Source organism: Molothrus aeneus, chromosome Z (genome assembly GCF_037042795.1).
Source record: "Molothrus aeneus isolate 106 chromosome Z, BPBGC_Maene_1.0, whole genome shotgun sequence".
Classification (NCBI taxonomy): Eukaryota; Metazoa; Chordata; class Aves; order Passeriformes; family Icteridae; genus Molothrus; species Molothrus aeneus.
Window position 1 is genome coordinate 33,362,296 of NC_089680.1, and position 24,279 is coordinate 33,386,574.

Below are 24,279 nucleotides of genomic sequence, written 5' to 3' on the forward strand. Positions count from 1 at the left end.
AGGACAAAGAGATTAAAAGCTTGATCATCTGTAAAAACAGTCAGGCTCTCTAATTAGGAAAAAGTTCTCTTCTCCATTGCAAATATTATTCAGGCGCAGTAGGTGCAATCAGTCAGGCACAGAAGGGGAAAAGGTTTCTATGACACTAGTACAAAAGCAGTCCACAGGAACTTGTGGCAGAAAAATTAGGTGAGACAGATAATTTACAAAAACACAAAAGCAGTATCATCAGATCTAAATAAATTATTGAAAAAGTTGTCAAATAAATAGCCTAATGGATATGATAACCATTTTGCTGGTTGAACAGCATTTGAACAAGTGCCCCTCCAATAATTTGTGAAAGGAATTGTCTGAGTGAAGTTTTAATGTGACTTTCCTTCTGCTAAACTTTTTGAAATGAATATCCCTAATGCAATTTTATCACTCGTAATTTTTGCACTTTGATACTGCTCTCTTGGAAGTGATAGGAGAAGAGTTTCTCCTTAACAGACGATGCATGTTTTCAAGACTGGGAGGCCTGACCAGTGATTTTAGTTCAGCCACATTTAAAAATGTTAGTAAAGAAAGCAGAAACCATTTAAGAATATTCTAGTGTAGCAGGTAGGCAGGGCTAATCACTGTAATTTACCACCAAGAATAGTGACCTGAATGGCAGCCAGACCCACCTATAGGGTAGGTAATTTTGGGGAGACATTTTGTGCTGGGATTAGATGGGATCAGTGAACCTAAAGAGAGTTTTGGCACATGCAACTCCATCATGTATATTCATTTATTTCTAGTTCACACCAATTTCTGTTGTGATTGGAGTAGTCTGGAGGGAAGAGGTCTGAAACAAATAGCAAAGGGTCTTTTCTAATTTGGAGTTTCCAATCAGTGTAATAGTTAGTTATGTTTCATGATTACTCTTTTATGCAGCCATAAAGATTCTAATGCATTCATTGGCCTTTTTTTTATTGCTGTGGTCAAATGTTTGTGTTTCCGATCGAAAAGACTAGGCAGTATTGAGTTTTTCAGCACAATGGAGCCAAACCTTTGATTTCTGAATGGATAAGATATGGTTATGAATATACCAGTCCAGTCTGGTTTCTGTCTCATACTCAGATCTGGCTAGGTTTGGTTTCCTGCTCTGTTTTTAAGTTACTTATGTCCAAAGCAGCAGGTCTGTTATTTCTGTGATTACATGAGGGAGATTTTCATGGTCGAAAAATCTCCCAGAATTTGATACTTTGGCATCCAAAGCCAGACTCACATTGCAGAAAAATTAAGCCTTAAAATGTGGCTATTGATCTAAAAATACTTCTGATCTAGATATCACTTCTTGATCTGTAATATTCAGTAAAAACCAAAGAACTCAAACTGCCTATAGAAAAAACATCACCATTTTTATAACTATATAATTACCTTATCTACCCATATCTGCCTGCCTAGTTTTCTTGCTCTAGACATGCAGTAATTATTGAAGCAGGGATGTGAATTTAATCTTCCCTTTTATCTGCTGAGTGATAAAATCAGGCATTATAAACAGTTTTCTTTATCAAAAGAAATATTTATTTTATTTTATTTTATTGGTGGACTAAACCCACTAATGAATAGAAACTATTTCTGTAGTTTGGTGGAAATTACATAAAGCATTCACCTGGAGCATCTTCTCTCTGACTTCAGTCTCTGCTCACTGAAGACTCTCCTAGATCTCACATGGGCTAAGTGACTATGAGGATGGTCACTGTTGGCTAAGAGGCTTTATTAAGTGGAAAATGAAGTCCTGCTTTTACTTTTGAACCTCCATATGGGCCATTCACTTCAGAGTTGGACTTGATGACCCTTGTGGATCCCTTTCAACTCAAAATATTCTGTGATTCTGTGATCTGTAAAAGAGTTCCACTAAATTCATAACCCTTGTGAGGATTTCATATAAAATAAGTGAGTTTTTTAAAATAAGAATTTCTATGGAAGAATGATTTTTTATCAACTCTAATTTGTGCATACTGAGCTTTTCCTTCCTAGGGTCTTTCAAGGTTCATGACTAAATTAGTTTCTAGGAAAGGACGGAGAATGATGACATCTTGCTGCTAAGTGTGTCATTTATATGACACAGGAATATAACCTTGGATTGTCAAATGCATCAGCACTAACAAATACACCAATAACTTTGAATTGATAAGGATATTGGGCTGGGAGACTTATCCTCAATTATCGGCAGAGCAAAATTAAAAAGATAAGTAAATCCAAGGTTTTAGAAGACTGTGTGGACACCTGGACATGTTTTTGTGCCTTGACCCTTCTGCTTGCATTCAAGAAGATCCACCGGGAATATAATCTACTGCAAATGGGTAGCTCAGGAAAATTATGGAAGAAAACTTGGTTTTTCATGTCTTGTGGTCCTCCTCCTGCAGTGGGAGCTAGTTCTCAGAGCTCCAGAGTTAGGTTTTCATCAGAAGCCTGAGAGATGAAAATGTAGATAAACTTCAGATGTGAATAATGTGCTGAGAGTCTGAAGACTGTCAGCTCAAAGAAGAAAACATACATGTTGAATTGGGGATGGACACATGCCAGTTAAGGGCTACATATGTATTACCACCTGGGAGAGTATTTTTTGAGTTTCTGGATCAGGCATGTTTCTCACATGCATCCTGATTTCATATTAGGGCATAAGTCAGCCACCACCTTCCCTCACAGCTCCGTTGCCACAGAAAACAACCCAGGTGCATGGGTGGGAGTAGCTTTGGCTGCTTCAGCTGGTTTCCCAATCAGTGGCCAGAACACTAAAATTTGAGAACAGTCAAAAAGAGTACAGCCCTTTTGTTTTGACTGGAGATAAATATATCAGATCTGATCTAGAAATAATAAATATTGTCATGGTTTGAAAGACAGGTGTCTTCCAAGGAAGGTGGGGACCTCGCTTGGAATAGAGAATATGGCCCGCTTCTGTCTGAATTATTGTAAATTTGAAAATAAGGTCCTTTCAGGCAAAGATATGGAAAAGGAATAACAGTTCTTTACTGCTATGTCTGTGTATAACAAGGCAAACAAGCCATAACAGCAAACAAACCAGAACACCCGAGGAAGTCGCCTCCTGGCGCTTTATCCCATTTCCCCTTGGTGCAGTTCCAGTCACAGCCAGCAGGGGCGCTGCTGGCTCCGGGCCGAGCAGGGCAGTGCTGTGATTCCCCCGCGCCTGCAGGGGGCGCTGTGGCACGAGCTCAGGGACCACGCGGGGATGGCGGCTCGGCCCAGACGGGAAAGGATGGAAATAAGGTTTTCTTTACAAATTCTCAGGGGTAGCCAATCCAGGTGCCCCTCTGGATAGTGTAATGAGTTGTAGCTGGGACCTCGGAGCAGCAGCTGGAATGGCAGGGATCAGAAAAGTCCCGGAGTAGTAGACTAGATCAGAAACTCTGCGGCTGTAGCAGGAGTTCTCGGCAGGCACTGGGTGTGGGGCGGCAGTGTAGTGGGGAAAAAACCCGGAGCAGTGGCAGAGGAGCAGTGGGGCTGGGCAGTGGCAGCCTGGCTCCTGAACATGGCAGGGAGAGGTTCCCTTGAACGGAGAAAGAGGCTCAGGGATCCCGGGATGCCCTGAGGGAGCTGAGCAGATGGGGAAGGGTCCCCTGTCTGGTGAGGTAGGATGTTAATAAAGTCCCAGTGCTTTTTAAGAGCAGAGTTCTGCTCATAGGAAGCATTGGGACTTTATTAACACTCTGCCAATGCTTCTTATGAGCAGAGTTCCACTCGTGATAGGAGGCAGCAGAAGACAGAATCCCACAGTTGGTGGCGAATGCTTCTGACAGCGACCCCGGCCTCTTTTACCCCCGAATGCTGAGAAAGCAAGACAGAGCTAGGAGACGCGCCCAGCCCTTTCCCTCAGCCCCAGTCTTGTGGTATCTCTGCCCTTTCCAGGAGAATGTCCCTCAGCTACCATAGGAAAGCCAGCTGCACTCCACCCCTTTCTCCATGGTTATTTCTTTTCTTTCTCCTAAGTACCAGTTATTACTGCTTTTTAGCAATAAAATGGGAGAAAATGCCCTAAGAGAAATAAAACAAAAAAGGAAAAATCCTAACCTCTAACAAATATGTACAATAGGGACAGGATCTATCAAGTTCCACTAGTGTCTGTTCTGGAAAACCTCTACAGCAATGTGCTTCACTTTGGCAACGTAGTTACTTCTTTACTTAGGCATTGACATGGATTTCTTTGGCTTCTCCAGAGGGTTTTCTTCAATTTTATATTAATTTCAAAGGATGATTGAATTTCAGAAATTTGGGAAGAGTGGCATTTTGAAAGGAAGACTATTCATTGGCATGGCCTGGCTAAAAATCTGAAAGCACTTTCCATAAGTTAGCTTGTCTTCAGACCTGAGGTCATGTTATTGGGTGTTTTCCACTAAGAAATGTCACCTTAGGTGAGCCTTAGGTCATGGATGTTACAGTCACTGTGTCTCCAACAGAGACACGCTGAAGGGAGCATGTGCATGTACACTGGTATAGTGAAAATAAGGGAGAACTTGTTCATGTAATTGCCACAGCTAACTGTCTTCCCCAGTAAAAGGAGCTCTCTCCAACCATCTTAATAGAGAATGTGTTCTTTGGTATGTGACGCCAAAAGGAAAATTCTTCCTATCAAAACTTTAATAACAGTCCCTTTCTTTTCCTGGCTGCTCCCATATTCTGGAAATGGCTATTTGGAGTCAGGATTACTCAGGAGTTGCCTCACACAGCTGTCAGAAGGGCACACAGGCAAATTGTGTCTGGTCTCTGGCCACACCCTGCTGGAAGTATGTGTGGCCCAGCCAGATAAGAGGCATTTTTTCTACTGAAGGGCTATGGACAAGACCTAGCTCATCCATGCCTGCCAAGATTACAGTGCAAATTTGACAGGCCATGACAAGATTTCAGTTTTAGTAACACTGTTATTGGTTATGAAGATCAAGACATTTTGAAATTAAAATGTCATTTAATTGTGTGTATTTGTACACAGTTGGCCTTTTTTTTTATTCCTTTAAATCAGTTTGTCCTCTCATTCTGTCTGAAATACAGCTCTGCAGGAGAGTGGCTGTACAAATTCACTCAGGAGCTAGGTCAGTCTGTTTTCACCTAGAAGCAATATCTTCTTGCCCAGAAATCTACAGTGCCTACCATAAAGAGGTGCAATGCTGTGAACCCACTCTGAGGATTTTACTGACATATCCTGAGAAATCCTGGTGCTCAAGGGTTGTTTGTCAGTCCCTGGCTTTCTTGTTTACATTGCCTCTTATCAGTAGAGCAACAGACTGTTTGCATAGCAGCTTGTCTTCCTTCATCTCAAGACTTCTGAAGCTGTTCCCCAAAATGTTCCTGCCTTTGACCTGACACTGGATCTGCTCTAGCCACTGAAGCTATTCAAGGCCAGATCTTCCATTTCACTGGATGGGGAAACTCCTCAGGCTGTCTCCAGGCTCTTTCCAGTAGAACACTCTGCACTGAAAGGTTCAGTTTAACTGGAGTAGGTGTGCACACATAATGTACCCAAAAATCACCATAGGACCTGCCACCTTCTTGAATTTTTCATATAGTAGATGCCTGGGGGATTTCACACAGTTCTCTTGCCCTGAGGTAGAACTCAGTCTGACTGGGAGGTAATTTGACTAAAGTCCTTCTTATCCTAGTTTTACTATCACAATACCCCACCCTGTGGTCTTGGCTATGGACCAACTGGAAGGAAAGAAAGTCAAGTTCCCTAGATTTCCCCTAGATAAGAAAGGAAATATAGATGTGGTGACTAACAAACTGATCTTACTTGGAAAAAGAAGCAGCATCTTCTTCATCCATGTCTTTTCAGTGACCACGTGGCTGGCAACAGACCAAATTATTCCTCAAAAGATAGGTCTATAGCCCTCACAAAGACAGGCTGTTGGGAGGCACTGATAAGCCAGGTCTAGGCAGTGCCAGGTTTTTCTCTGAAGCAGTCAGAGAAGGTGGTAGTATCATGGCATTACTGCTTATCTGCATTCCTCTGTGTGGAGTCCAGCATTATGTCTCCAAGGAAGATATGGGCCAGCATCTCTTTGAACCTGTCACCCTTGCAATTATTATGAAAAACCCCAAGTTCTATGAACCAATTGAAATTCCAGACCAAAATTAATTGTCCTTTATCATTATGCCTAAGAGCAGAAGACATTGCAGCTGTACTGGAAAGACTAAAACTGAACTGCCTATCAGCAGGGAAGAGACTGAGTTCCTCCAACCTTAGCCACATTAAAGGTGCAATCTAGCATAAGTCATTTGCCTGGCCTCTCCTTCCAGTCAATGGAACAATTCCATAGAGTGATTCACTGCATCCTAGGAATAGTGCCTGAGGTAGGAGGGGTGAATCACTCTGGGGAATTGCTTGGCTCTCTCTGAAGAGAGTTTTGCCAGACAGCTTTGATGAAGAGCCTTTCTTCATGTGCTTAAAATTAGATAAGATGAATCCTGCCTCTAAATGTTCAAACTCACTGTCTTTCTGAAACAATGAAGAGCTGAAAATTGCATGAGAATGCAAACAGCTGATATTTTTAAGTGACAGCCTTCACTCAAGGCCAATCCTTCATCTATTTCACCAGCAGGGTGGAAGGCAACTGGACGGTGCAGTCTGGCTGGGAGGTGCTTGCTCAGTCTGCAGTGAGAGGTGCAAAGCTGCTCCTCTCACCTTTGCTCCCAGGTCTGGCTCCAGTTCTGACACCTCGTGATTTGCATTCATCTTGTATTTCCACATCATGCTCTAGGAGGTCTCTACTCCCATTCAGCCATACAGCAAGCAAGCTATTAAGAGTTGCTATACCTCTTAGATAGGTAAAGCTTACTGCTCATTGCTGTGAGTGCAGTGGCAGGCACGAGGGCCCATGAAAGCCATCACCTGTATGAACCACTGCCATGGGTACTGTGCAGGCAGGGGTAATGGGTGACCCTGTCACACAAACAAGACACACAATTCCTGCAGAATTGACTCCAAACATTGACTCTCAGTGTGTCTTTTTCACCTAACACCCCATGGATGACTGCTGGAGAACTTCCACCAATTACAACATGAACATGATGTGAAAATTAAATAATTTCACGAAATTGTGAAAATTATGAATCCAGCAATATTTGTTTTATACCAAGCACAAGATTTGGGGGGAAAAAGTAAACCATGTAGAAAACAAACATTTATAGAGGATTAAACGCTCTCAGGTATGAATTCATTATCTTTCTTCTCAGGCTATGGACTTCTAATGAGTTAGGAATTCCAGAGACAGACAGTGAAATCATCATCTGAATTAACTATATTCATGTCCAATTTTGTCAATATTTTTTGTTCACAGACCTGAGAATGGTAGGCTTTAGATCCTTTTATATGCTCCCTGTTAAATTTTAGTCCTGTAAATATTTGCACATTTAAATCAGTCACCCTAAACACCTCCATTTTTAGTATGCAAAGGTAATTTCTTCGTAGAGGACAGAATGGCACAAGTGGTGTCCTTGAAATGCCGTTCTGGCAGAAAACAAGCCCTGGAATACCCATGGATAAAAGCCCTTTTTTTTGAAGAAGGGCATTTCCGGTTATCTCATTGCTTGATCAGAGGTCAAAAGGCTTGTCCCTGCAAAGATTATCCAAAGTTTAAATAGTGGCTGATCAATTAATATCCGTTTATCTAGAAGGTCCCAACAGAATTTTTCTTTTTGATGGTCTATATATTTGAGGACATAGGTCCTCAAGGGGATTAAAAGAGACACCAGAACCACGTGGTGTTCCCAGAGTTCCTGCTTTTGGTGTACCAGAGGCAGTAGGGAAGCCTGATGCCTCTTGCACAGCCCACATCTGTCTGGAAGCATGTCTGACCTCCCTCCCCCGCAAGCTGTTCTGCAGGGAAGGCAAAACCATTTATTTTTAGCTTTCTTTCCAGTCAGGGATGCTGGCAAGTCCCTGCTGTTTGCTATTCCCTCAGTTTGCACCCTCTAAATGAGGGAATGGGGCCCCTGTGGTAAATGTTAGATGTATCCTAATGGCAATCACTTCAGGAAAGTCCATAAGAACAAGAGCAGCTCTTCCCCCGTGACAGCTGGGAGGGCCATGATGAGCAGCAATAGGTGGCCCAGGCCTTCAGAGGAACTGCTCTCCTTGCCCCTGCCCTTTTGTGCCCAGCTGCAGCCCTGGGAGTACCTGTTGGTCCGTGCAGAGCCACAGAAACAGCAACAGTGAGTTTCAAAACCTCCCTCCCCTTTTTGGCTTCATGGCTCAAATAAAGAGATTTGTGTGAAGTTACTCACACACAACTTTGCACGAGGCAAGCAACTTTGGGAGAGAAAGTCCCAGCCCATGAGCATTCCCAAGCCTTTAAAAATATCACACCCATTTGTATCTGCACAAAAATAGATTTAAGCAGTTTTCTTATGATTCTGTGACCATCAAAGTTTAGCAAGAAAGCAGAGGGAAAATAGGGGGGCATTTGTCTGCAGACAGTAAAAATAGAATGGCATTTTTGCAAATTACTTTTCTAGTCTGTCAAGTGATTTCTATACAGTGTATGATACTGGCAGGAAATCTGCCAGTCCATAGATTTTTCTGGATTATGATCCATCAGTCTTAATTTCTCTCCAATAGATGATGATAGATAACACATGATTCACCACTTACCTCACCTTATTTTTCAGTGATGACTCTGTGGCTGCAGAACCCAACATTGGTTCAGGGGGCAGGAGAGAGATAAACTCAGTGTCAGTATAAAAGTGTCAGTCTTCTGAGAAAAACTGCAACAGATGCAAGTGCTGGAGGTCTAGCCCCTCTTGCTATTAAGCAGGCTAAAAATACAGTAATAGCTCTTAGTCTAAATTTCTTGTAAGAATCTCTAAGGGCCAGTGACAATGTTGTGGTTGTTAAAAATTGTTCAAGTTGGGGCTGAATATCTCAGTCAAGGGTATTTCCACATTAGTGTGAGCAATATGTAAGCAAAGTTTAGAACGGAAACCTTGGACAGAATGGGAAGAGGAATCTCTTTTTTCTTCCAGAATAGCTGGCTGACTTCCCTGGAAGACCTCTCTCGGGGCAAGATATGAATGAACTCAAAGAAGTCAGATACCATATACCAATAATGAGGGGAAGCAGACAATATTCACAATTGCCCTTACCCAATCCCCTCCCCCCCATACTTCCTCCCTCTTCTCCACTCTTGTGTTGAGTTTCACAATTAGATGCAGACAGGAAGCTGGTAAATTACTTTCAATTACAAATGCTGACAGGCCGGCTTCATGGAAATCAGTGACAAAACTCACACTTTTCAGAAGAACCATAACTTTATCTGCACTGCAAGAGGCAGATCACAGATCATGAGTATTGTACTGTTTTTGCAATAGTATGAGATGAGCAAAAGTGTCATTTTGTCACTGTTTGACAAGATAATATTTTGGAGCTACTCAACTACCTCATTCAGTTCAAGACACAAAATGGCTCTGAGTCAGCTGAAATGATTTGCTCCCTAGTTCCTCTAATAATAAGAGCATTTGGGTATCATTTTCAAAGAAGGTCACATATTGACAGGAGGAGTTAGGCAAATAGATAGCTGGTAAATAGATAGCACAGTCGTTATTGAAGCCCCAACAAATGAACTGCAGTTTCAAAACAATCTTTATTCTGCTTGAAGACTTATTACATTTTTAAAGCAACTCAAAAACAAGACACAGCTCCATCAATTCTACAGCTTGAACAAAATTTTAAGGAGGCATGTTTTCACTGTTGCCTTGTAAAGGCAATTTACAATCTGCTTTACTCTCCACCTCCTCAACGACAATTTTAAAACAAAGCAATCTTAATGTTTTAAAGACATGTAACAGAACAGAGCTTTATTTTCAAAAAACAAGAATAAAAAAAAAAAAATAGCAGCATCTTGGGCAGCTAATGCAATCTCATCAGGACAAGTGCAATGTAACCTTACCAACTCCTACAGTTTAGTCTCAGCTGCAGTAAACAGAACATGACTCTACATAAAATGTTGCACTTTGTAACCTTGTCCCATGGGAGGCATTATGCTTTGAGCTGCCCATTTCTAAAGTGATCCTGAAAAAAACCAGTATCAGGATTCACTTTCCCAACTTAATACCATGCATAGCAAAAGCACTGTGTGAAAATCGGCAGTTTTCCCCATTAGAAGCATCTGAATGTTTTCCCAAGCATTATTATTTCATTGCCAATTACAAGACAAAGCCATTTTTTCACTACAGAACAGTTGACACCAAATAGAAAATCTGAAGATTTGGTTTTACAGATTGCTTGACAAGATAACGGAACCATACAGACAAGCTTTTTTTTTTCTTTTTTTTTTTTTAAAGAAACTATCCAACAACACAGAAACTCAGTTTTCTAACTGTATCTGGAAACATGCTGCACCCACAAAGGTCTAGTGTGCATGTGTGTGTCTTTAAACAAAGTTAATGATATCGCTTACTAAATTCAGCAAAATGATCATGTTCTGTGAAAATGCATCTATATTGGGAACTGTTCATACATAAACACAGCAAGTGTGTATGAGTATGCACAGATATGCATCCCCAACCTGCAAATTCATATTTCAGCTGAATTAAATCAGAAACTCTTAATTTTGCCTGTGAGTTTTGGTTCTCTTTGCAATGTCTCATGCCTTTCAAAGGCCTTGTGAAAGAGATGCTGCAGTGCAGCATAACTCAGGGACTTAAAATAAAACGAAAAGTTATGCAAATCAAAAAAAGAAAAAAAAAGTAACAGAGTTAAGCCCATCCATTGATTATATTCGATGAAAAAATCTTTGCATCAATAGAAATACAGAAAAACACTGTGTTTCTTTAGTTATATCCCCATGCTTTTTTTTTCTGTATATAGCAGTCTAAGATCAGATCAAAACTGGAGTGAACAATATGGTACATTAAAGACAAACAACTCTGCAGTGAATAGGGCCTTTGGCAGGACTTAGCTCTGTGCATTAAGGAGGGAGAGAAATGCAGAGGCCACACAATATGTAAGTACCAAAGAAAACCCACTCATGCCAATTTGAGGGCGTAAATGATCCCTGCAAATTGCACAGACCCTGTGTAGGCAGAACATCCCCTTAAGAAGCCCTAAGCATTCATCATTACAACATAGGGCTTATTTCTCATTGTTGCTTGTGCAAGAAAAGCAAGTGTCAAATCTGCACACACACTATTTTTTTTCTGCTACAGCCACACACAAAGAGAAGTTGCACAGCACACAGGAATGAATTATATTCCATACTGGGCTGGGCATGCTAAGGATATGGCCCACTGACATAGCAGGGGTTTTCTTAAAATGAGGAAAATTAGATCCAAATGCTTTAACTATGATAAAATTTCTTGACAAATGCTACGTGAAACATCAATTCAGATTACATATATTTTGCCTACAGAGAAAAAATACGATTTTACTCTTAAAATATTTAACATTCAGAAATTAATATACGTCCGAAGAATATCTTGGATTGCTATAAGCGTTAAACTGCTGTATATTGAACTAATCTGTAACTTCAAGCCCAGTAGTATAACTGGCATGCTAGAGTAATTGGTGGTGTTTTTTGTAGTATAAACCAGTTATTTGTATAACAGATTCACATGGTCCTACAGGCCTGAAAAAAGTGTGGAATGAGAAAGAGAAGGCATGAAGGCTAAACTTCTATTCAGGAAAAATATTCAGAATAATTTTCTAAGTGATGACTATCGTGAAACAATATTTGTTGGGTCTTGTTTCCTGATACAAATAAGAAAATACAACTATAGGAAAGCTAAGACAACCCACCAAAAAAAATAGACTACAAAGTCAAAGTAAAATTAAAAATCTTACAGCCTCAGAACTGAAGTAACAATGTAAAAATGAAAGGATAATATAAAGATTAGTGGAGACTGGTGAATTTCTTCTTATTATTTCCAATAGCTTATAAAGCATTGCGTACTTTGAAATAAAACACAAGGATCTCTAACCAGAGCTATTATGAGAGAACTTCATGGGTCTTGATCTTTTGATTGTGTGTGCAACTCTCTTTAATAGTAATAGATCTTATCTTTTGCATCTTGGGGGAAGAATAATTCATATGTTCACTTAGTCAAATCTTCTCCAAGATTTCTCTGAATGTCATTACTTTATTGATTTGCAATGTGTAAATTTCCTCAGTGGTCAGGACAATAAATAACCATTGCAAACCATTGACAGTGAACTATCTCAGGATTGTGGGTAACTCTGTTTTAGTGAGATTTATGTATTTGTTTCCCTTAACTGAACCATGATTGTGTAAGTCTCTGGTGCCCTAAAATTATCGAAGTGTTCACTTTGATACTGCCTCAGCCTATAGACTTTTGAAAATACATATCATAGCCTAATCATTTTAAAAAAAGATATTTTCCAGTCTTAATTAGTTCTATATTGTATCCAAATGTTCTCTGTAGAGGTGGAAGTTTTTTTTTCCACAATACTAATACAAAAAACAAACCTAGGCAACGGATTGGAGAAACTTCCTTCATGTGAAATGAAAATACCTTTACAGGCTGACAAAAATTCTGTCACAGGAGGTCAAGAAGTCATTTATTTACTGTGAAGGTGGATTCATTATGAGATCCAAACTATCTACACTCTACACTGCAGTAGCAAAATATCCCCATTTATTTCTGCAGTCACTATCAAAGAAGGATACACTATTTTCCTTGTCTTCCATATACAAAGACAATCATGATAGAAGTCCAAAATGCTTCAAGAAGCAAATGTAGCATGGTACCGTATTCTAAAGATATCTCTGAAACAGTATTGTTGGACTCAGTGATATTTTGTAATGTTCATATAATTTTATTGAACTAAGCAGCTTTGAAGCTTATCAGGCACTGCCCAACAAAGTATTTAGTCAAAAAAAATTTATGAAGTTTTTCAACTTTGAGCTAGTAGCTCAATATTCTATACAATGAAAATTGTCAAATATTTCATAGTTTAAATTTTCAAGCCAACTCTTGCTGGCTCCCTGTACATTAAAACAAAACAAAACAAAGCAAAAGACAAAACAAAACAAAACAAACAAGAAAATTATTAACAAAAAGTAATCACCAGGAAGAATATCCTTAAGGAAAAGAAATTAAAAAAAGGAAGATGACAAAAAACCAAGAAAAACAAGCTTAATCTGTAGATATGCTTGAGAGAAGACTACAGCCTAAAGAAAATTCAGTATTGCATAGCATAGTCTAAAAATTCAGCTTTCAGCAAAGAGAAAAGGAAAAAACGAAGCAGTTTGGTATTGACAGTTTCCATCAATGACAGTTAGTCATCCAGTACTATGTACATTATTATACACTGTATGCCATTGAAAATCCTGTTTTCTTCAGTCTTAAATATATTCTAAAAACAGGATTTTTAATCATCTAAACAAAACACTTCCTGGCACTTTGCTATTACAATTACTCTGAGCAACATACTGTAACTGAAGTCCTTTTAAAGTGTCCCTTAGAAATGAAAGTGCCACTCTGCTACATATCATTCACCAGAAACCAAAATAGAACCACAATGCTGTATGTCTGGATCCACTGAGTGCAGCAACACCATTCCAAGTCAGATTATGACCACGAAATTCCAATAACTGAATGACACAAACCTCTTATACCTTGTGTCTGGATAATCCAATGTTCTAGCTGGTAAAGGTTCAGAAGTGGTCGTAAACAAGCACCATGCTTAAAGGCCTCTATGTCCCTGCAGGGAGATCAGGTTTGGATTTTTCTCTTGTGTTTTTCTTTTATAATTACAAAAAAAAAAAAAAAAAAAAGCACTTCAGATTACAAACATACATTTACAGCATAACACTGTGATCTCTCCCACTGCAGTTGTGAAGGAAATCTTAAGTTCCATCTGAAGACAAACAGCTTTGATACTACAAATTCTTGAGTAAAGCTGAAAGGAGCCTTTTCTCTCCAGAGGCCTCAACGTTGCCATATAATTTCTTTAAAAAAACCAACAAACAACCCAGAGTATCAGGATCTTCATCGCCTCTGCTGTGCATATACTGGGTAGGCTAGCGTGACATTGAGAGAGTCATTGTGCTGCACAAGTGACGTGTGTTGGTAATGTAGCACCAGTTCTTTGAGCGAGTTGTACAAGTTATATGGCTCTGCAAATCCATACCCAGTAGGTGTTTTGTTTATGACACAGTGCTTTACTTCACCATCCACCCTAAAAAAAAACAAAACAAAACCAAACAATTTTTAGTTTTTGAGTACAGTAAAATTAAGACAGAAAATAAGGTATTAGCAATACATCTTAAGATGCTAGTCAGTACATAGAATTCCTCTGTTTTGTGGTGGGATAATGGTAAAAACATATGTTGAGTCCAAATTTGTGAATGTCATCCTAGCTTAGGGAGGAAGGAGATAGGCAGGACTTAGCGGCTGCACAGAAAGGAGAGGACACATATTTTGGTTTCCCCTCTGAGTGAGGCTCCTCTGTGGGAGTGGCATAGGTTGGAGCTGTGTAGGAAATGGAGCAGCAATAAGAATGGCCTCAGGAGTCCTTGAGCTGCTACTAAGCCAAAAGGTCCAAGAGGAATTGTACATATGCAAGTGACTATCTGTCCCCAGCTGAAGGTAGCCCCTTGCATGTGGGTTATATCATTCACAAGTTAGGGTACATACACAACAGAGCAGGCATAGCAGCCTTGTTTGCTGCTCTCTCGAACAAGGAATGTTCCATCTCGTTTTCCCCGCAGCAGATTTTCAGCTTGGCTTCTATTGATATTTCCCACATTCCACGTTCTCTCGTCATGATGGGGCAAGTCCTCATCATCTTCTACCATAGAGTATTGGCTGTTGGAAAGAAAAAATCTGTTTGTGAAGCACAGAACAAAATCCACTAATTAAGTAATCTTTATTCCATATTACAGTGGTTAGCAGGATGTCTCCTAGGTAAAACTGGGGATTTAAACTAAGTAATACTGCACCATTTAAACCACTGGATAAAAGTAAAATATAAGCTCTGTTTCTTGTTTCTTTGAAACGTAAATTTTAGGAAGAATATAAAAAGATGATGTGTTATTTTTCAGAATATGCTGTGAGCACTTTAGTACTTCTGCCATTGCTCACTGTTTTGGTAAATAGCAAGCCCAACAAAATCAGTACCCTCTGAGTCAGCTTCATTTCCAAAGATCAGAACACTTGGTCAGCAGTGAAAAATCATGCAATATATCAACTACAGCTGCTGCCTAGAGAACCTCTGAGCAGTTGCACAGGGAGGCATTAATTATTTATAGGGGAATGGCTTTGTGAAAAGGTGCAAGAAAGCAGTAGAATGCTTTCTCTCTCTCTCTCTCTCCCCCACCCCCCCTGTCCCTAATAAGGAGATTGTGAAAATAGCATGCAATACATGCTTCTCTACTAAATCAGCCACCAACTATAAAGCTGATTCAGAGTTAAGGAGAACCTTCTGAGCTAAAGCCACCATGAAAAAAGAAGCATCTGGTTCAGCTGTGTGGGTATCACCTTGGAATTCTGCAGTTCCAAAGCTCCCCAATCCCACAACAGTCTGCAGTGGCTGGCCCTGCCTCTCCTGTTCTGCTTGCAATAAGTCTGTGTTAGGCTAATGCATTTATTCTCTCTGTAATAGGCTTTTAATTAGTTTTCCTTGGTCTAAGAGAAGATAACTTCTCACTCATCCATGGTTCTGTTTCTCTGAAGATTCTCAAAGTAGTCTACAGAAACCAGTAATCACAGAATTCTATTCTTCCTAAAGAGAAAAGGTTCTTTTTGTTTCAGATAACACTATTTCCAGGTGCCTTATCCCATCACTCTTTTGACCTGCATGACATTCACATACATTCAGTAGTAGCTCTGTTTTCAACCAGCATCTAGAGAAAGCAATTCTTGTTTTCATCCTGCTTATTATATTGGGGATTTTTTTTCTGCAGTACAACTTCAGAAGAAAAGCCATATTCTAAAAGTTTAATTTTTCAGCAGTTACCAGACTTGCCAGCAAGGAGTATTAGAGTGAGAGAAAATTAAGATTTTCTTTAAACAGTTTGATTACTATTTTGATGCTACATTAAACCCACAGAGTGTTCTTTGTCTACTGTTTAAGTGATAGGAACACTAGTGGGAACAGGTGCCTACCTATTTTACAACATCTAATCTTTGCTAAGACTGAGAAACCAACATGGCTTTAAAATGTGTATGTCATTTTATCTCCTGCTACTACCACAGTGATAAGCACAATTTCCAGGATAACAGTAAGAATTTATTTATTAAAAATAAACCAAGCCAAATGAAAATAGATATGGACAAGGCCAGAATGCGAGGCAGAATGCACTACAGTCATTGTCAGTCTGCTGCTTTCATATTATATTCAATCAGGCAACATAAAAGGGATGCATAAGAAACTACATAGGCGGAAAATGTTGAAACAAATACTACTGGGACAATGTTGATTTTTCTATTTGTTCATTTTTCACTGTTACTGTGCTTCAGATATTATTTTGTGTCTTGCTTTTGTTTAAATTTTGCCTATGTTTACACAATCCAAGCACTTTCTGCCTTTTTTTCCCAGGAATAAAATGAAATGTATTCATCAGCCTAGCCTCTGTCAGAACCTACAGTAAACTAAACTGAAATGACAGAATACTACCCTGCCATTTTCTAGGAAAACAAATCAGACCACAAAACTACAGGATATTCCTCAGCACACACAAATTTTTCATCTCCAATAGCAATGTGACACAATGATGTGGGTACCCCTATACTGGATAACATCATGGGACCCACAGATGAGATTTGGAAAAAGCTTGCTTATGCCTAAGAGACCTTCTGAATAATTTATCCATCCATATGACATCTCTCTAAACTGCTAACACCTTATAAACTTAATTTTGCTGGTAAGATAAAAGACATAGGTTACATTTCAGTGCTTTGGTACAGTAACTTGAATATGCGCTTCGCTGAAAAAAGGATGAGGGTACAGGGTGAGACAGTATCCCTTCTAATTCTTGCATTATGTAGGCTGTCATGTCTTAATACTATGCATTGTTACTGAAGACCTAGGCTTGAGATTTACTCTTTCTGGTCCAAGACTTAAATATGCCTTATCTCACTTCTGTATTTAGGTGATTTGAAAAACTAGAAATATCTAAATCTTTCAATACTTACTCTTCTGCATTTTCATTTCCAAGCCATTCATTTAGCTTCTTTTGCCGAACGCCTTTTTGAGTCAGCCACCTGGACAATAATTGCAAATGAAATTAATATTTAGTCATAAAAGTTGGAAACCATTAAAAACCAAACAACTTAAAATTTTTTAATTCATGGTACTCACATCAAGTACTGATCTCTTGTCTTCCTCAGCTGTATGAGGTCTGGCTTAATGCTGTTCATACGCTTGTCTATCTCTCTATATTCAGCTGCTTGCTTTTTTAAATCTTCTTCTAATCTACGCCTGCTGTCCACAATTTCACTTATCCGAGACTTCAGTTTTTCATAGTTGTGCATGATTCTAGATGGAACAATGTGGCAGGTTACACTCTGATTTCATAACTTTATAGTCTGCTATTTAGAGGTGTAGACACCTAAGAGAACGGATTCTTTCTCTAGATATAGTTATATATATTGCCAGTTCACGTCTACCCTATTCGAGGCTTCTTTGCTTACAGCTGAACAATTTAAAACTTGCCATCTTGCTTCAATTTTAGGCAGACCTATACTTGGCATTGTTTTTTCAAAAATCATACAATTTGGTACTCAAAATCAAATACTGACCTTTGTATTTCTTTTTCATTTCCTTCTCGTTTAAATTTTTCAATGTATTCCTTACTGTATCTTTCCTGTGTTTGGCACTGCTCTTCAAATATTTTTATTGTTTCATTAAATGCCTCGATGGCTGTTCTTTTCATTTGAATTTCCTGAAAATAAAATAATTGTTATTGCAGTTGTTTTCAGATAAAGGGGAAGAGTTATTGGCTTGTATCACAGAAACACTTCAGGATATTGTAGAAGAATTTCCTTTCAATATCCCTTTACCAAAACATATTTTGTCTGCTGAGCCTCATGGCATAGAGACAACAGGCCTGTGCAAAAGGTTACCATGATAAGATTTCCATGATGAGGTTTATCAAGAAATAGAACTGCTAAAAAAATGAATCACTTACAATCTTTGCTTTGTATAAATAAATTGATGCTTAGAACCTTATGGCAGTGCACTTTGCCCTTAGTGTGAACTCAAGTCGTTAGAGGCACACCTGGCTTTCTGAAATAAAGGTGGCCTTGAGAGGTCCCAGGAGGTTATCCGGTTTACCCTTCTGCCCCTACATACCTAGTTGGTAGCCAGGTCTTAAGTCATTAGTTCAAGTTGGCAGCAATTCTCCAATTTTCTTCAATTATCTTTAGGTGTATTTCCTGCACACTTTTAAGAAGCAGTTTTGATTCTGGGACTTTAAAACTGGACTTTCAGTGGCACTTCAAGGCATGGCTAATAATTAATTAAGCTGAAAGAGGCAGCTTTTCATTCCTGCATTTTGTCTACACATGTCATCTCTTTATCCTGTATCGGTAAACTAGACCCTTCAAAAACTCAAAATAAAATGCAATGCTTCCCTGGAAATGTGCCTTGAAAACTGTAACTCAGCTTGATGAGGTCAGTATGCAGAAGTGGTATAAATAAAGACAGTTATGAACTTGCTTTGGATGGAGCTGTCAGACTTGGGCAGAGGGTGGCTTAGTTTACAGGTGGTGGCTGTTCAAACATGAGTAAGCAATTGCACTGTTCTGAGCAAGCACATCAGGGCAATGCAGTGGTGGTGGAAGAGAGGAGTAGGAAGATGACAATACAAATTCACAATAATATTCTTCAAAATCTGCAAAGTTTTCCATTCTCCCTTTGGTTCAAATCCAGCTTACCTGAGATGTTCTTGTGTAGTCTTCATAGAGTCTGTCATATTCTCTGCTTTTTTCTTGGAACTGGGTATTATATTCATGTAATTTCTTTCCTACTGCTTCAATGCTATCCTCTTTTACAACTTGATCCTGGAATGATGAGCAGAAATAAAGATATTCTGTAAGGAAACAATTATATTGCCCAGCTTTTCTGGATAAAACTGCTTAAAAATGCTTAGATAATTACATGGAAATGTGACTCCTCTTTCACCAATATGGAGATACACTAAATGCATAATATGCAAATGAGATATTATTATAAAAAGGAATTTTGCATTGCAAGTGTTTAGCTTTATACTGAAAATTACATCTTTCACCACTGAGTGGGATAATTATTAAGATGTTTATTTCCTAACAGTGTATCTGCGTTATTTAAACTTTTAAATATTTACATGCAAAGCATGGAGTTGATTTTAAACAAAAATATCAGGTTTTGTACCCACATGATTTTTTCGAACAGTAACAGAGCTGAAGTTCATGTTTGGCAAGTTTGGCAATAATTTCTCTGTTTTTAAGTGAAATGCAAATAAAATAAAATAAACTAAATTACCTGCTGGTACTTAGATACTGGATAGAGTAATTTTACATCCAGTTTAGGATTATACTGGGCTAGAGATTCATTCCGGTAGTGGTTTATTAGCTCGACCACAGAGTTGAACGTTAATGGGTCAGAAAAGCCGTATTTTCCATCTCGGTGAAAAATTTTGATTAATTTGTTATTTCCTCCTTTCCTGCAAATAAAGTATATTGAAAAGTTAGGCATGCTTCAAGTACTATTTCCTAAAGAATACTCTGCATTAAGAGCAGTTGTTGCATTTTACTATCAAGTATTACAGACCCAGTGTAACTAGTCTTACCTCAGTGTCAGTGTGTAGTCCCCATGCATTTTGGTTGAAGCATCTCGTACCAAAAAGGTACCATCAGCTGTGTCTCTAAGCTTCTCATTTACTTCTTCTCTAAAATGAAAGCAAAAGTAACCAATAATTTCAATCAGTTCTCACACACTTATTCTTCCACAGTGCTCTAAATTCAAAATCAAATGTTTTGAAGTAAGTGTGTTTTAGAAGCCTTCTATGTCTCCATATTAATATATTACCTTATTTAACATTGTTAGAGAACAAGTGGGATAAAAAATGGCATACTCTGTGCTCTCACTACTGGACAAAATTATTATTCATACAAAGCTCTTTCTGCTTGTTCATACAAGCCTATGCAAGTGGAACAGCCAGTGCTGGTCTAATATAGCTATATATAGTACAGATAATAATGTTGCTAATATATGGCACTTGTTAGTCTGACTTGCTGACTATAGTGCCTACAGCTGAGGTTCTGAATGAAAGACAGGAACAAAATTCTTAGTGCTATCTTTTCATGCTAAGCATTTCATGTAAGTCTTAAAGTAAGAGAACAATCATTTTGCATACTACATTCTTAGTGACTGCCAGTAACTTTTTAGTCATATTTGGAATAAAACCAACTGTAATATGTTTATGGTGGAAACTATCATAAAATTGCTCTTAAAACTGTGAATTTTCTATACTCAAAGCCTAATACATATACACAGAATAGCACAGCAAGAATAGCACAAAGCCAAACATAAGAAATACATGTCTTGAGGTGATTTACCTTGAGATATCCCCCCAGTACCATTCAGCGTCTTGTAATGACATGTTGTTATTCATGCTATTGTTAGTTACGGTATTAGGTTTCGGTGGCTTAGGAGGCAGTGCTGCAAATGAAAGGGGGGAAGAAAAGTTGTAACTCACTGAAAACATTACCATATATTCCTTGAAATTACACATTATTACATAAATTTTAAAATTCTATGAGTGCATTAAAAAAAAGAACTGGTTACCAAATAGAGTTGTCCATCATTAACAGAATTTAAAGACACTACAGGAATCAAGAAATTTGAAGACAAAATAATTCAAAAAAAAGTTTTACTGTTTCAAAAAATGATGCTATCTTGCAATAATATTTTAAGGAAAGTATAACACCATACTCAACTCCTGCCCCTGTGAAGAAAGCATTTGAGAAAAAAAAAATCTGAAGTTTGTTTTTACCTTCTTTCACCATCTTTGGGTGAACACAAGTAAAAAAACATGCCACTTTTTTTTTTTTATCCTTCTATGTAATGATCTTAGAGGAATGTTGCTATTTTCTTATCTAGAAGCTGAGTAATAAAAGATGCAAACCCATAGCAATACAATGTATTTGAAGAAGAATCAGGGTTTTGAAATCCTCAGCATTCTGTGCAATGATTTTCAAGAAAACCAAAAAAACAAACCCAACAGTTTAAGAAACCCATCTGTGACCCCAATATCCGTTGTGTTAATCTTAGTATCCCACAGAATAAATTGTGTTCCAAATGCCAGGACTGATTGAAAAAACACCCCCCCCCCCTTTTTTTTTTCAATGTCAAAGCTGCATATGTATACCAGTGGGTGCCAGAGAAGATACTGCAGCACTGATTTAGTAACAAGGGGGACTACACTGGAATCAGGATTAAAAATCAACTCAGCTCTTTCAGTTCTCCAATAAGTACAACATTCCTATCCTGTATATTATGACCAGGCTGAAAAGACAATGTTTTTAAAGTTGCAAGGAATATCAGGATAGTGTAATACTTTCATATGATATGAAAAAATGATGCTACAACAGGCATTCAATTAGTATTGCTAGATTTTAAAAATGTTTTTTCCTTAAACAATCCAAGCCAATGATTTGGAATTACTGTTTCAGGAAATATGAGTGTTACTACAGCATCTGCTTTTAGGCACAGTGTGGAACAGAGAGAGCAAAAATAGTAATAAAAGAAATACAATTTTTACATTATAAAATAGCAGGACTAAAACTACAACTGACATAATAAAATCAAAACAGAAACAGGTCAATTCAGTAAAAATTCAATTAAGTAAGCAAGCAGGTATTTTAATATGTTAAGATTCTAATTACTACAACCATGCACTAATTCACCATTTTATTCTAATTTATGAAAAAAGGAAACCTATTTGTATCAATAACAAAGTAAAGAAATCCTACATATCCAGTAAGAATTTTTCAGCAGCTATTGTAAAGACAAAAATTAATTAAGTCTTCTATAATAAGACTGCAGTTTTACCTGGTGGATCCATTTCTATGTAAAACATCAAGTCTGTGCCACAATTTATATCTGTCTTAGGATATTCTATATCCAGTTCTTCCATATTCCAAACAGTGTTGTACATTTGTATGAGTTTCACTGAGTAAGCTCAGATATAAGAAAAGAGTCAGGCTGTCTTTGTAATGGTGTCTTGGAATTCATTTTAAAACCTATAAGGGGCCGCACTGTAACCTATTACATCATAATCCTCAGCCAATCATGTCAAAATAATGTCACCAAACCACTCCTGCTTTCTCATTTTTTTCTACATTAATCTTAAAAGAATTTCAGTTTTGGGAAGAATCTCTATTTAGCAGAATTGCAATATAAAGCTGGTATTACATGCAAAAGGAGCAAGTGGACTCTCCTTGCCCATATTCCTGGCTCATTTTCCTGACTTTGCAGCATGGTACAGTCCAATCTTGGCAGGATGACAAAAGGCTGATATGCTGCAGCACGTAGCTCTTAGACACAGGCGCAACAACATTCACACACAGGGCAGCTCCCTTCAGAAGCAGGTTGGTCACATCTCAGGTGCATTCTCCTGCTTAAATGCCTGAAGCTTGCCATTCAAAAATATTTAAAAGGATTCTATAACTACTGCACATATTAGAGATGCATTAGAGAAGAGCATAACTCTGTGTGTATATCCATTACACACTCATTTTACACGAACACACAGAGAGATGTATATATCCACATAATGAGATATGGATTATGTTTTTAAACTCTCCATACTTCTACTATTTTTATGGGCACATAGGTCTGATAGAGTTTATATTATGATATAAATGTGCTTACGGCAGAGATGTTTTCCTCTCTTACTATTCAAATCAATCTATATTAATTAATTTTGAAATCCAAACCCCAAATATTGTAATCTTATATTCAGCTGATTCACTCAAACAATGGAAGAAAGTCGTAACTGAGCAAAATCTTCAAAAATGGTTTTGCTGAACATAAAAAAGGCTGTGAGGACAAAATAAGATTTAGTCTGCTTTTCACACAGTTTCTCTGCCCTATTCTCATTGATATATTTATCAAGTTAATTGTTTTTAAAAGCAAGAGTCTCTTGTCAGTGTCTCCTTTGCCCCTTAACTTTATGTCAGCAGCATCCTCCAACCATTTAGAAATATTCTATCTTAACTCCCCTCATCACTGACCATAACTCTCTCAGACCACTTGGAAGAAACATGGACAGAACAGACTATTAACTTCAGCATATTACTATGCTATGTAAAGCAATATACTCGCTATAATCTATAGGAGGAGAAAACCAGAGACCAAAAATAACTACAACGAAAACTAGCTGTAGCAACTATCTGTGCCTTACACATTAAGAAATTGTGGAACAGCTGAACTGTGCTCTATCTCACATTAAAAAAAAATTAACACAATTTATATGATTTCCAAATATTTCACCCCTGCTCCCCACCCCCCCTCACCCCCCCCACTGTCTGTGCCCGTGAGCAGGTTACCCCTTTCAGACCCTTCAGCATTAACATACAAGAGCATGTCTGGAGTACAAACATATACAAAAAGATTCAAGCTAGTTTGCTTTGTACATTAAGAAGCCTCATTTTGAAGTAGACTCTCCCCTTCCTGTTGAGGTAGATAAGCTCCAAAGATTCTTTCAATTTCCAAAATGAGAATCACCCCAGACATAAATCTAAATGCTAAACTTTGGGGTTTAACCCACCTGCTACCCAAACAATTAACTTGCCAAGGTAATTATTTAAATTAACTTAGAAAGATTTCCTACAAAAACTGAATTGTTGTTTTTAGGTCTCATATGGAACCAGTAATTTTTTTTTTTATTCCATTGAATAAAGACTTTCAGGAAAAATTACTTCCCTAGAGTTTCACTGGTGGCCAAATCTAGGACTGAACAAACTTGTATAATCAGGTTAGTGTTCAGTTCAGACTAGCCTAGCCTGCAGGCAAGAAAAGACAGAGGAGGCAGATAGGCTTTACCCATTTCATATATAAGCTGGAGAGGTACTGAAGTACTAGACTTGAATTCATGTATCTCTAAAACTTTTAAAGCTCTACCTGGTAATCAGTTGCAGTATAATACTTCCACAAGATGATGAAAAAACCACAGAAATTCAAAATCACTTACTTTGTAAATTATGCATCACGAGTGATCGCTCTTGTAAAACAGTCGAAAATACAATCCAATATTGGTTTCCTCTTATAAAAATCTTGCTTAAAAATAAAGCCTAAAA

At 38.2% G+C, this 24,279-nt stretch overlaps 1 protein-coding gene across 2 annotated transcripts in view; it reads right to left on the reverse strand.

Annotated features, from left to right (window-relative positions):
• Positions 1-13,793: 13,793 nt before the first annotated feature.
• Positions 13,794-24,279, reverse strand: part of PIK3R1 (phosphoinositide-3-kinase regulatory subunit 1) — a 55,945-nt gene continuing 45,459 nt past the window's right edge. Inside the window, exons 1-10 of one of the 2 annotated variants that reach the window (XM_066568832.1) lie at positions 22,031-22,182; positions 20,536-20,638; positions 19,767-19,865; positions 19,460-19,640; positions 18,874-18,999; positions 17,737-17,879; positions 17,297-17,473; positions 17,131-17,199; positions 14,632-14,802; positions 13,794-14,173 (exon numbers count right to left, since the gene is read on the reverse strand). In XM_066568832.1, the coding sequence (XP_066424929.1) occupies positions 13,984-14,173; positions 14,632-14,802; positions 17,131-17,199; positions 17,297-17,473; positions 17,737-17,879; positions 18,874-18,999; positions 19,460-19,640; positions 19,767-19,865; positions 20,536-20,638; positions 22,031-22,136 (1,365 nt within the window). In that variant the 5' untranslated portion in view covers positions 22,137-22,182 and the 3' untranslated portion in view covers positions 13,794-13,983. Of the gene's footprint in view, positions 14,174-14,631; positions 14,803-17,130; positions 17,200-17,296; positions 17,474-17,736; positions 17,880-18,873; positions 19,000-19,459; positions 19,641-19,766; positions 19,866-20,535; positions 20,639-22,030; positions 22,183-24,279 lie in introns of those variants that run through there. The other variant, XM_066568831.1, reaches the window with a different exon arrangement.